The sequence below is a fragment of the Buteo buteo genome, chromosome 11 (genome assembly GCF_964188355.1).
Source record: "Buteo buteo chromosome 11, bButBut1.hap1.1, whole genome shotgun sequence".
Lineage (NCBI taxonomy): Eukaryota > Metazoa > Chordata > Aves > Accipitriformes > Accipitridae > Buteo > Buteo buteo.
The window spans coordinates 12165126-12178203 of NC_134181.1; the positions used below are offsets into that span (position 1 = coordinate 12165126).

The window sequence follows — 13078 nt, forward strand, 5'->3', positions numbered from 1 at the left end:
CTAATATAGCTGACAAGAATTTGGCAGTCTCTTTCTGTTAACAAGTTTTTATGGTCACTTGCTTCCCTTGTTATTTTACCTAACAGGGTTCATTTGTCCCTTTCAAAACCACTAAGTGGTGTTGTTTTAAAACCCAATGAAGTTGATGTAATAGGTGTTTGGTTCCTTTACATTAGACTGAAATATCTTGTCTTGGATACCAAATCAAGTTATTAGTTCTGTTGGTTTTTTGTAGTCTCATTGCTATATGTTACTGTACTATTGACTGGAAGGGAGTAGACGCCATGCAAATCACAACTGAATCAACTTTGTACTGTTTGCAGGTGCAGAAAAAAATTAATATCTTAGGTTAATTTTAGATATTCCAAATTATTTACTTTTTTTTTTAAGGATTTTATTCTGGAACATTATAGTGAAGACGGTTCTGAGTATGAAGACGAAATAGCAGATCTGATGGATCTGAGACAAGTAAGTTCAAGTATGGCATACCATGAGGTCTCTAATCTACAGTTGTAAATGATAACATTTGTATGGAATCAGAATATGCCACTATTATTTATAACTTACCATATTCTTATTGACTTAATTTCTGAGATATGGAACATGAATCTCCTTTGTCCAAGAGCTTTACAATCTGAGTAAAGAACAAGTGAAGAAAAGGATAAAGTTATGCGAAGTGATTGAGTTATTGACACAACTTCGTAAATCTTGTAAATCTAAGATTTGTCTTACTTTTTTTACTTTAAAGTATTTTAAATCTAGCAGGAAGAGTGTTGAAGTGAATTCATCTGGCAAAACATTGTAGTGGAATGGTGGTTATTTCTAACTGTTTGTTTCCTGCATTATACTAGAAACATAAACTTTCTTTGTAGATTTAATAAAATAGCTACAGTCTTTATTTAATTAACTCTGAGACTTGCCAAACACATCCTCTTTGCTTCCTTTAAGGTTATGTGCTATTTCTGTGCAGCTGAAAAACTCTTATTTGGAATTTATCCATATGGCCTTAAGCTTACTGTTCTCAGATTCCACACATTTCTATGATATGCAGAAGTCTTAAGGAAGCAGAGCTTTATCCTTGGTGTTTCAGTATTCATCCTGTAACTCAACAGAATACACTTTATTTTAATCTATTGTATTTTAAGGCCTGCCGCACTCCTAGCCGAGATGAAGCTGGCATTGAGATGTTGATAAGCTATTTCCTTCAACTTGGTTATATAGAAAACAGATTTTTCCCACCCACCAGGCACATGGGAATTTTATTTACATGGTAAGTGTGTAGTTCATGTTTGCCTCTCCCCCCCCCCTCCTTTTTTTCTCCCCCCCCCCCCCGACCACTGTTAATCATTAACTGTCTTCTGTTTAATTTGGAGCACATCAGTGTGTTTATCCTTCCAGCGCACTGCTCCCTGCAGTTTGTGTTGTCGATTGTTTTGGTTTTTTTTAGTGTTAAGAGTAAACCTGAATACAATATACCCTTTTCGTGCTTAAAGTGAAGCAGTTGGCTAGATTATGATTTGGGCTACAGGTTAGCACAAGGGAAGAAGAGAGAAAATAATCTTCATTTTGGACAACTGCAGATGTTTCCTGGACTCTGAACCTTGGTGCATGAAGCAGATGGGGAACAGGTCAGACCTTAATTCCCCTCCTTCAATTTGTTAAGAAGAGCACTTGGGCCAGAAGAGAGGAGGATTGACTTGAGTCAAAAAGGAGTGTTTACTACATCTATGAGCAAAGTTTGACTCTGAATTCAGAATTTTTATTTTTATGATGGAAAAAAGATGACTACCATGCAGCCAAGAGGAACTGTTAAATTTCTAGTCATAACTGCAAGAAGAAAGTTTACAATACAAGCTGTAGAGGATCTGGCCATGCCAGTAGTTGATCTCTGGCAACATCTAAGTACGAGAACATAGCAGCGCACATGGATACTTTCCCAGTATACTCTCAGCCTCTGTGATGTTTTATAGATGCTTTTGAGTTAGATATAATATGCTTAAGGAGGCACTGCTTTAAAACCTGCTGAAAACTAAGCCTCAAATAAAGCCATTCTCAGGCTTGCAGCACTTAAGATTGTCGTCACAGTACATAATGGTATTTCTATTCACCTTCATTTCCACTGTAGCAGAACAATTATTAAGAATTCCACTGTTCTTTTGGAAAAACAGAATAAAAATATCTGTTGTTTCAATGGACTCTGCTAATCTTAACTCTTTTTCTAATATTTGTTTCCCAAGGTATGATTCTTTCACAGGTGTCCCAGTGTGTCAACAAAATCTGTTGCTTGAAAAAGCTAGTATTTTATTCAACACTGGAGCCCTCTACACCCAGATTGGAACAAGATGCAATCGTCAGACCCAGGCTGGACTTGAAAATGCTGTTGATGCTTTTCAGAAAGCTGCAGGTACAAATTTAAAAATATTGGGACGGTCTTCATGCAAATGTTCCTAATCTCATCCTGACATCCTGCAAAGAGCTGAGATGAAGCTTTAATTCAAAATCTGGAATTGTAGTCTGAACATGCAGATAAAGACATTGAATACTGTGGTTAACGATTAATGAACTGCAGTTCAAAGGTCCGAGTAATAGCCCTAGTGTTAACTGCTTCATTGTTAATTCCTTATTTCACCAACATAGCTGCTTTTACCTCAGTGATACTACATTTGTGTAAAATCTGTACAAGAAACAGTGCAAAGGGTTGATACAGGGCTTAAAACCTACTTGGTGTCTTCAAAATTAATCTTACTGTGTTCTCTGGCGAAATTTGCAATTCATTGGAAGTTGACTACGTATTTTCCTATTTTCAATAGATTCCAAAGGCAAACAGGTTGAAAATAATCAATCTCTGTCCCAAGTGAAGAAAAATACAAATTCTAATGAAGGGAATCATATCCCTTGAACTAACATCGTACAGAAACTTTTGGTTTGGTTTTTTTTTCAAGTAGATTTTCTAATTTCTTGTAAATGTCATCTGTGCTACACGTAATGCTTAAAGACATGACCTATGTAATTAATATGTACCCTAAGATTTATTTCTGCGCTAACAATCTGTGGCTATTGGTTTCCACTGTATGGGTAGTTTTATCAGCTACAAACTGTGGATCGCGGAGTTAGATTGTCATAAACCCCCTCTTTTGAATACACAGCTGTCAAAAATAATTGATAGTATTTCTTCATGCATTTATTAAATAAATTGTTTTTCAACCTTTGTATTTAATCTAAAAGAAACTTCAATACTGGAGAAATTCCTCCATTTTGCTGCTGCTCCTTCCATTTTGCAAATAAAAAAATCACTGCTTTTCACTTCAGTGTATTTGCAGAACAGAATTAATTCACAAATTGAAATGCATCATTTGCTACCACAGTACCTTTGCAGGGCCCCAGAGCAATGCGCTCAGGAGGCATTTCATTGTACCTGTGCATGGCTCTGTAACGCTGTTCATTATGTTGGTAGTGACATGATATAGAGCCTGTATTAACCGTTTCTCTGTGCTGAATGGAAAATGTTGCAGTTTATCTTCAACAAAGCTCTCAGTCTGTATATGCTTACTACATAAGCAGAAGTATGTTGAGAATTAAAAAAAATTTCACCCCCATTCTGTACTTTCAGTTCCTTTCGGTAGGGTACTCCATCAGTACTTGGTATGTGCCTGGCAAGTTTGGGGTTGGTTTTTTTTGGTGCAGAAAGGCAAAGATGGCTATAATTCTAACTTGTGTAAGGGCATATCAATAATTTAAAAGATACAAGTGTCATACAGGCAACGAAAAATCTCAGAAACTGGTAGTAGGGAAATACAGTGCAACATGGCTAGAACTGAATGTAGTGGCAAGAAGTAAGATTACAGAAGCTGGGACACTTAAAAAGCAGAGGTCTTATCATTACGCTTTTGTAGTATTATCAGCAGTTAGCAGGCTAGTAGAACTCACTAAACCAGTTGGATGACATGCATGCTGAAGGTTACGCTTCCATCTGTGAAACTGTTACTTAATATTTGCACTACAGTTAGTGTTTGTTTTTAATTTGATAAATGATAGAAACGATTAATATGTTGGTGGAACCACATGTCTAGAGCAGAATCTAATTTTACCCTATTAAATATACTGTTCTAGTTTACTTACAGGCATGGAACTGAGCTTTCATTGGGACACATAATGCACTTAGCTGCATCTGAAAAGGAGATTCATAATTAAGTTTATATGTTTGTGTTTTTTCCTTCCATCCAAGGGTTCTACTACCTCCTTATAGTTGCATAGATTTTTTTTTTCTTGTCCTATGTGTAAGCCCTATCCTACCACTCCCATATACAAGTCACATTCAGTTCAGCATGGCTTTATGGTCAATCATAAAAACTGTTCTAAGCAAATGTGAAGGTATTACCCTTAAAACTTGAAGCTTCTGTTGCTCTTCTGAATTGTAATTTTGAGAACTGTGCCTGGAGATGTTTGATGGTAATGCAAAGCAAAACCTGTAGGTCAGTTTAATTTCATGTGTACTAAGAATCCCTTCAGATTGCTGCAGTGCAATACTGGTACGTGCTAGAGTTAAGTTCACTTGTTTCTCTCTTTGTAATGCTGACAAAACCATTTTGTAATTTCAGGAGTCCTAAGCTACTTAAAGGAGACCTTTACTCACACACCAAGTTATGATATGAGCCCAGCTATGCTGAGTGTACTAGTAAAAATGATGCTTGCACAAGCTCAAGAGTGTGTTTTTGAGCAGATTGGTCTTCCTGGAATACGCAATGAGTTCTTCACACTAGTGAAAATGACACAGGAAGTTGCCAAGGTAAACTATGAGACTTAAAACTTAGTCTTTAAAATAACTGTTTCCAGTGCTGTGTTACTAGCTACAGCCTCTAGTAATATTAACAGAATTTATTAAACCTAAACGTTAACAACCATTACTGAAAAACAAAAGTACCAAAGGACAGCTCACAAGCTACAGTAAGAATCACAGCCTTTCAGAAGATTAAAACTGTGAATAGCTGCAAGGTTTTTACAATCTATTTATCATATTGCTCTTTCAAACAGTACAGATCTTGTCCACAGAACAACATACAAAAGGATAGGGTTGTTTGTGTAGTTCTCTGTTAAGTATTGAACACAATCTGTCTGTTGGACAGCTGGAGATTATGTAAACGTAAAAAGCTTAAGTCCAAAAGAATAACTAAATTGTAACTGGAGGAAGGACCCTGATAAGCAGAGTCAGATTGCTAGCTGCACAGCTGTCTTGGGACTTGCCTGAAAAATGGGGAGGCAGGCTGTGACCCAGAAGGTAGTGTTCATACTTCATTGAGGTTGTTGACATAAAAAATTGGGTATGTCAGCAAGATACAAATATGCTTTCTGAGCCGTTTCAGAATAGGAGATACGTAATTGGGTCCATGCTAAATAAATGGGCAAAGCCTTTCCTACCAACCCTGTAAGGCCACCCTGACTTACCTATAGGATTGATCAGCTGCAGGGGAAAGATTTTTGGATTCTGTCAGGTGGAGTTGTTTGATCCATTAAAGCAGAATTCACTGCTTGAAAAGCTATTTTACTTCCTCTGCATAAAGGATAGTAGCCCTGTTTTAACTAAACCACACAAACTTAAGGCTAGATATGACTCCAGTTTCAGAAGTGAAGCAGAAACCTAGCATATAAGTAATATGCTTCACTCTTTCTCAGCTGAATTAACACAAGGAGATGCGTTTGTAAATTAAAACCCATTTATTAAATGGTGTTTTTGTTGAACTCTGAAGCCACATAGATTGATTGACTTAGCCTATCTGTTCTGGTACAAAATTGATTTTTACTTTTAAGGGGAAAAAAAATCAGGGATGGAATTTCAAATTGTCTCAAAACTTATTTCCAACCCTTTCTAACCATCTTTTTTTTTTTTCCCCCCTTTTTGATATGGTGCACATGAAATTATCTTAAGGCTGAATATAATATCCCTTACTTGAGCTCCTAGTAACTAATGCTAAATTCTCATACTTCAATTCTGTGCTTTATTTTAGGTGGGAGAGGTTTACATGCTGGTTAACACTGCAATGAATCAGGAACCAGTGAAAGAGAATATCCCCTATTCCTGGTCTAAACTGGCACAAATAAAGTCAGACCATTACAAAGCTCTGGCGCATTACTTCATTGCCACCATTCTGTGTGACCATGAATGTAAGAATCGTACATTTTCTATATAGTCATATAAATAATAATAAACACATAAACAGTTATAATTTGGTCTATGAATAAGAACTAGGAGCCAGGAACTTTGGGGTTTCAATATATGTTAATTTATAGCCATTTCCCCGTTCAGTTACAAGGCCATGCTTTTTTGTCCTTTACAGAAGAATGTGAAAGTTCAATAAACTAATTTTGCAGAAACAAAAGAAATACTATATCTGTAATATGCTACTAAATGGTTCAATTCTTGTCAGTATGTTCTGGCATATAAGTATTACTTACATACTGCAGATGATAAAACTGACGGAAGTCCTAAAAACTTGAAATTCCCATTAATATATATGTGTTAAAATGTTTGACTGCATTTGGAGATAAGGTAGTAATAACTACACAATAATACACCTAAAGGAACAGGGCACCAAGAGATGTGTAATGGTTAATGTTCTATATAAATTATTATAGTGCAGTCTGGTGATGATGAAGATCAGCAGGAGAAAGCCTTGTCCCAGTTGTATGACTACATGCCTGAAGGACTGATGATTCTCACTGTTTTAAAGGACAAAGTTCAGAGAAAACAATTAGGTAAGTGCCAGTTTCACCCAGCTACTAGATACAGTTTGAAAATTACTTTGTATTTATTCTCTGTGGAGGACAGCCAACAGTTTCTGATTTTTTTTTTTTTCAGGGAAAGCACATTTACGCAAAGCCATTGTTTACCATGAAGAAGCTCTAAGAGTCTGTGGTCTGTGCAAAAAGCTTCGAAACATCGATGTTCTTCAGGAGGTTCTGACAGCTGCACATAAGCGCTCACTTCTCAAATATGCTCAGCAAGAGACGGAAGATGACTTTCTCAGTCTAATCCAGGCTCCAGATATCCTTCGTAAGTATATACAGCTAGAAATAAAGGGTATCTAACCATACATATGCATGCTTTCATGGAGATATGCCTTTATATATATGTATAGATATATAATATGCATCCATACATAATATAAATAACGTACCAGTTATATACCATACATTTGAGTTCAGATTCCTTACGCGTTTCCTCAATCACAGATAAATTATTTTTGTTACAGCTGCTTTACAGTGTTTCTGTCTCTGGCCGCATCATTTTCTAGGATAGATAACATGGTTATTATTTAGAATTAAGCTTTTTTGGTGACTATCTTGTGAGCTAGAAAAAATGGGGAAACTTCAAAAGCTAAAATCATACAGGGGAAAACTAATAATTGTTTCTTGTAGCACAGCTCTTATATTGGTCTAAGTTGTTAACTCAGTTTGACTGCTATTGGTTCTTCATACCTTAGTCCAGCTCATACAACTTTTTCCTCTTTGGAAGCAGTGGGAAAGAATGAGCGCTGGCTTTAAATATTTTTCAAAGAAAAATTGAAGAGCAGAATAGTATAGTTTGGTTTTGATGGATTGTTTTAAGTTCTCCATAGTGACACTATGAGCTCTGAAGATACTTTTAAGGCAATTCAGATATTTGTCTTGCACATTTCCACAAAAATTAGTTTTTCTACAGCTTGGTAAGAATTTAGGAGAAGTTTCTATCTAGCTTGGAATGCAAGAAAAATAAATGTGTATGTCTTTTAACTAATACTTGAGAGAAAATTCATTTGTTTTTCTTTCTGTTTTAGCTAAAACAGAGCACAAAATAGAAACAATTGCTCCTCACTTTTCCAAGGTGAAAGTTAAAGACTTCTTTCACAGGCTGGTACGTAACATGCAAATGCTGACAAACCTCTGTCGTTCTGCTAGCAGGTATAAATTCGCTCAACATGAGGGAACGGACACAAATATTTTATGGAGAGATCACTCCTAGCTTCAGAGGTGTAAGTCAGACTTGAGACTAGGAAAGAATAAAAGTGCTATTTGTACATGGCTTTGCACAGCGTTCATTCTTGATAACCTTCATAAAAGTCCAGTGAAATTTAAATGGATAATTGCATACAACTTAAAGGCGGGGAGAAACATGTAGTACTGGGAGATAAGCATGCAGAATGTGTAATGTTGCATGCTACAAAGCCAGTCTTTCAGGTGGCTCTGTGTATATTGGTGGGAAAAGGGAATTTGGAGTTGTGGTTAGGATCAGAATATGCAATGTTCCATGAATCAATTTCTCTCCTCCAAAATAGAGTAACATAGGTCCTTAGAGCCTGCTGCAGCCAAAAGATTCTGCACACCTTAACAGAGATCTCAGAACGACTTGGCAGTTGCTCTCATCCTACTCTGTTTGAAGCATCACCTGAACTGCCATGAAGTAGGGCTGAGCACTTCAGGGGACATCTTAAATTTCTGGGATAAATCTCACTGTTCCATTTCAATGGAAGTAGCTGGAAGTTAACCTGAGTAAAACCTACGTAAGATGAGCTTAAAGCATTATAACGTAAAAAATTAGACATGCTTACTTAAAAATGACAGTAACGCGTGATGTGCCTGCTGATATGTTACCTCCAGGGTCCACTGACAGTGTTCTCAGCCAAGCAGAGATGGACGGCTCCACGTACCATTCGCATTCACCATGAAGCAGGGGAGCTAGGATTCAGTCTTAAAGGAGGTTCGCCAGTACAGATTTATTGTCTTGATCCAGTTTGTTCTGCAGCAGTAAGTACATTGGTGCAATATTAACAATTTATCTCCAGGCTTTAGAACTACAATCTTTTAAATGTAACTTTAGTTTGTTCTTACTAGTGTATGGAGTATTTATTGAGTTCTACTATACATCAGTATAGTCAATTCATACAATCTGAACACATTTTCAGTGCTAAATACGCCTTAGACGTTAGAGTATCCGTATCCCTGACATCACATTAAACTAGAGTTGATTTCTTCCTCTGTTCACACTTAATAGATTAAAAAGTCCCAAATAATAAAAGCAAATGTTATTTGTCATCTAATTCAGGAAGTTAGGAGGGATAAAGGCTTTAGAAAGTAGCAAAAACAAGGGTGAGGATCAGGAAGGGAAGGCAAGGTAGCATGTGCCCAAGGAAAAAAAGGGGAGAGAACATATAATTGGCTTCTAATATATTGTTCTTTTGGGGGAAGAAACAAAGGGATAAAGCAGCATGCAGTGATGAGCATACTTTAGCTAGAGGAAAGGCAGAAGCAATCACAGAAGTACAAATAAAAATATTGAAGAAATAGAAGTAAAAACCAGAGAAAATATCTCATGGGGGACAATAGGGTGGCAAAAACAAGGTTTCACTTACTTAAAGAGAAAAGCGAAAAGGACATAAAAAGAGCTAACATTTGAGTATGCCAGAATCACATTTGTCAATGGTAACTCAAATAGGTAATTTGTGTACTTGAAAAAGTTGCATTTTTCTATGTTGCATATACACTTTTGTTCCACATGCCTGACTAGACAATAATTTTTAGCATCTAAGAGGGAAATGACTTTAGGGCAGATACTGTATGATGACAAAACCATTTTCTGCATCTTTATAATTCCACATTATAACCTGTGCAAAATTTTTTTGACAGTCGATGGGCCTAAAAGAAGGTGACTACATTGTTTCAGTTGGTGGTGTGGATTGCAAGTGGCATGGAGTGAATGAGGTGCTGGAAAAATTCAAAAGTGTGGGAGAGCAGCCCATTGAGATTGAGGTTATCAGTTGCCAGGATACAGCAGCATCTATGGTATGTAACGAGGCAAATATGTTTTGCAGATTGGATATGTGAGGAGTTTTCAGTTTCCTGGCTTCAGTCCCTGATTAATGTTTACTTTCATGTAGTCAGATATCCCACTCCACCAGTGAATATAGAAAGCATTCGGGCATGTGTTCAGTTCTGAACAGTCTGTTTAAATCATAATGACTGACTTAGCAAGCTAAAGTACAGTCTGTGTACATAAGAATGGTTGGGTGGTGGGGTTTTTTGTAGTGGAGCTGCTTAGATTAATTGCATTATGAATTCCAGGGCATATTTTATTTTCCCCTAACTTGTCCCAGAGGATGAAAATATCACCCTGTTCAGCATTGGTAAGCCACAATGAAACAATAATGGAACGAAATAGAACATCCAAGACTACATGCTTATTTTCTATGCACTGTTAACATAAATGATCCATGACTTTTGTATTAGATCATGGATTAATGCATGTATTTTTTATTTTGGTAGACTTTAACAGTCTAGTCAGTTACTAAGCTGCTGTAGAAGCTTTTGACGAAGGAAAAATGATCACAGGATTAAAAAATGTTAAGCTCTAAATAAGTTTAAGTTATTTGTAGTGTGAGAGAACCTGAAATTCAGCTAAATCTACTGCTTCATGCTTCTAACATTCCCTGGCAAGCTTAGGCACTGAAGTATCATTGCCTTAGAAGTGATCAAGGTGCTTTCATTGCTGTTAGCTTTTCTTGTTTTGCTTAAGAAGTTGATTTTCCTTATTGAAAGTAAGAAATTACACACCTGCCACTCCAAACTGCTACTGGAAACAAAAGGCTAGAATATAATCAAATTGCTTCAGGGCACAGCTAAGATAAGACAGAGAAGGCTGTGCCTTCCAGGTATCCCAAAAGAATGTCCTGCAGTAGCTCTTGTCATAGTTGCAATCAACATGAAACCTGTCCAAAGACAGCAAAAAGACTCCCCTTCAGAGATTTGTGCAAGAACTACATACTTAAACTTTCTAGAAAGGTTAGTGTATACATCATATATTTATGCTAGAAGGCAGTAAGTGCTAAGTATAACGCAACCCATGGAAAAGATTTACAGGTCCCTTTATGCTTTGCATAGTATACCCTTGAGTCTACATGGGCAAAATACCAGAATCACAGCACTCTGAAGGGCCTTGTGTTCAGTTAGCATGTCATTGGCACAGAAAGCTTGCTGTTGTCTGCCTTGGAAAACTATTTGCACAGTAACCTTTTGTTATCATCAAAATTTTGACCCATTTTGGCTGACTGATTCTTATAAAGCTTCTCTTTTTCCTACAGCATAGTAAGAGTGCAACTTATTCTGTGGGAATGCAGAAGACATACTCCTTAATCTGTTTAGCCATGGAGGAGGACAAGATTGATCAGACCAAGAAGGTCCCACTGAAACTGCCTTTTCTAAGTTGGGGAACTAAAAATAGACAGAAAGCTGCAAGCACCCTCTGCCTTCCTTCAGCTGTGGCTGGAAGTTCTCAGATTAAGAAGAAGCTTTCTCCCTTCACACTTCTGAATACAGAAAGTTCACTGTACTGAATCTTTCAGAAGGATTTGTTAACATGACATTTTTCTTTCAAATGTATATAAATATCGATCAATTTTGTCTTTATGTATGTGTGTATAAATTCAGACAAATGCCATTGACTTAATTTACTGTGTATTGAGCCACTATAAAGGTCAGAGGCTGGCAAAAACTGTAAAGCTTAAGTATTTAAAGGTTAGAATGAAGTGATTTGGGAGGTATGCAATAACAAAATGTAGATGATGAAATTGCTTACATGAGGACTGGATTCCTTTGGAATTCCAAAATACAATATCATGACTAATTTTTTATAACTATGATAGATGGGAGTTATTTATTACAAACTTGATGCTGCATGCAAAACAATAGGGGACACATTAAAGGATGATTTTGCTGTAAAAGTTTAGAGTCAATAATAAATCATTTAACACTACTTTAAAGAATTATCTTAACAAACCACACTTGAGAGAGAGTAACATTATTCAGAGAAACTAGCCTTTTGCCAAGGGGCAGTGTCATACGGTTGTTTTTATGCATAGACATTCTCTTTCTGAGAGTCCTAGGTGTATTCTACTGAATAGTTAATTTAATTCTGGAAGAGAATTAGGAGGTTTGAAGTCAAAAGATCTTTTGAACTACAAAAGGCTTTTACTCTGCCCTTTTTCTGATCTAGGTTACATTTTAAATGCCAGCAGATTCAATTGTTAAAGACAGCCTTTATTCCAAACATGAAATTATTTAACCTACTTACCATAAGACTTGTATCTCATTAGTCTTGATAAAATTGATAGCTGTGGAACAAATCTCAAAACTGACATACTAGTATATTGATCAAGAGTACATAAACTGTGGTGATGCTCTAAAATGAGAAGTGCTTGTAAGTCTTAAGTGGCAGAATATTTATTTACTATCACACCAAGTAAAAAAATCCCAAATAGATATAGAATCATCCTCCTCCTGTGGGAACAATTCATGAGCAAGTATTGGCTATATATATTAAGGAGGGAGCCAAAAAAAACCCCAAGCATGTGAGCATTTCTTTGAGATTCTTCTATTTTCTGAAATCAAAATTAATTTAAAACTGCTAACACTGTAGTGTTAGTTTAACATTGCCATCTACAGAGTAGATATATGCTGTTTGATACTCAAAACTTTAAAGGGAAAGTTTGTGTCTGGGTGTAAACTTTAAAGTGGTCATTTATTTTTAGTTTCTCTATGTAATAGGTGTAAATATGTTGATGACACTTATTTAAGAATAAAAATCAGATGCTGCCATTTAGCAGTAGCTTTTTGATTCTGCTACAGCTTGGATGACATGGCATAATTTACAGGTTTTCACTATTTACCTCTTGCATGTTTCTGTAATGTTGCTTACAAAGGTCTAAGAAACCAACTTTCTTAAAAGTTTATGTTGTGTAATACAGGAACTTATAAATTATAGTCTAAAACTTGCTTCCTTACAAAAAGCATTAACATATTTTTAGAGTTTCCCTATGAAGGTTACATAAAAAGTTGTAAATTATTGTGACTCACCTATCCTTAGTAGTTATGTGTATTTGTAGTAGCACTTCTTTTACACACACAAGCACCTCATTACGTAAGTGCCAAGGTTCTGTTATTCACTTCTCTTTAGTTTCAAAAGGGAGTTGAAAATCCTGCTCGACTGCCTTCCTGCTAGGATCCAAAACACAAGCAGTATCAAAGCAGCTTTTCACACATCTCCTTTACTGGT

The 13078-nt window shown here is 36.3% G+C and overlaps 1 protein-coding gene across 3 annotated transcripts in view; it reads left to right on the forward strand.

Annotated features, from left to right (window-relative positions):
* RHPN2 (rhophilin Rho GTPase binding protein 2) overlaps positions 1 to 12687 on the forward strand; it is a 30721-nt gene extending 18034 nt beyond the window's left edge. For all 3 annotated transcript variants that reach the window (XM_075040080.1, XM_075040081.1, XM_075040083.1), the window contains 11 exons: positions 391 to 468; positions 1146 to 1270; positions 2238 to 2404; positions 4599 to 4786; positions 6003 to 6159; positions 6631 to 6750; positions 6854 to 7048; positions 7812 to 7888; positions 8632 to 8778; positions 9658 to 9813; positions 11109 to 12687. In XM_075040080.1, coding sequence (XP_074896181.1) covers positions 391 to 468; positions 1146 to 1270; positions 2238 to 2404; positions 4599 to 4786; positions 6003 to 6159; positions 6631 to 6750; positions 6854 to 7048; positions 7812 to 7888; positions 8632 to 8778; positions 9658 to 9813; positions 11109 to 11360 — 1662 coding nt within the window. In that variant the 3' untranslated portion in view covers positions 11361 to 12687. The remainder of the gene's footprint in view (positions 1 to 390; positions 469 to 1145; positions 1271 to 2237; positions 2405 to 4598; positions 4787 to 6002; positions 6160 to 6630; positions 6751 to 6853; positions 7049 to 7811; positions 7889 to 8631; positions 8779 to 9657; positions 9814 to 11108) is intronic.
* Positions 12688 to 13078: the final 391 nt, after the last annotated feature.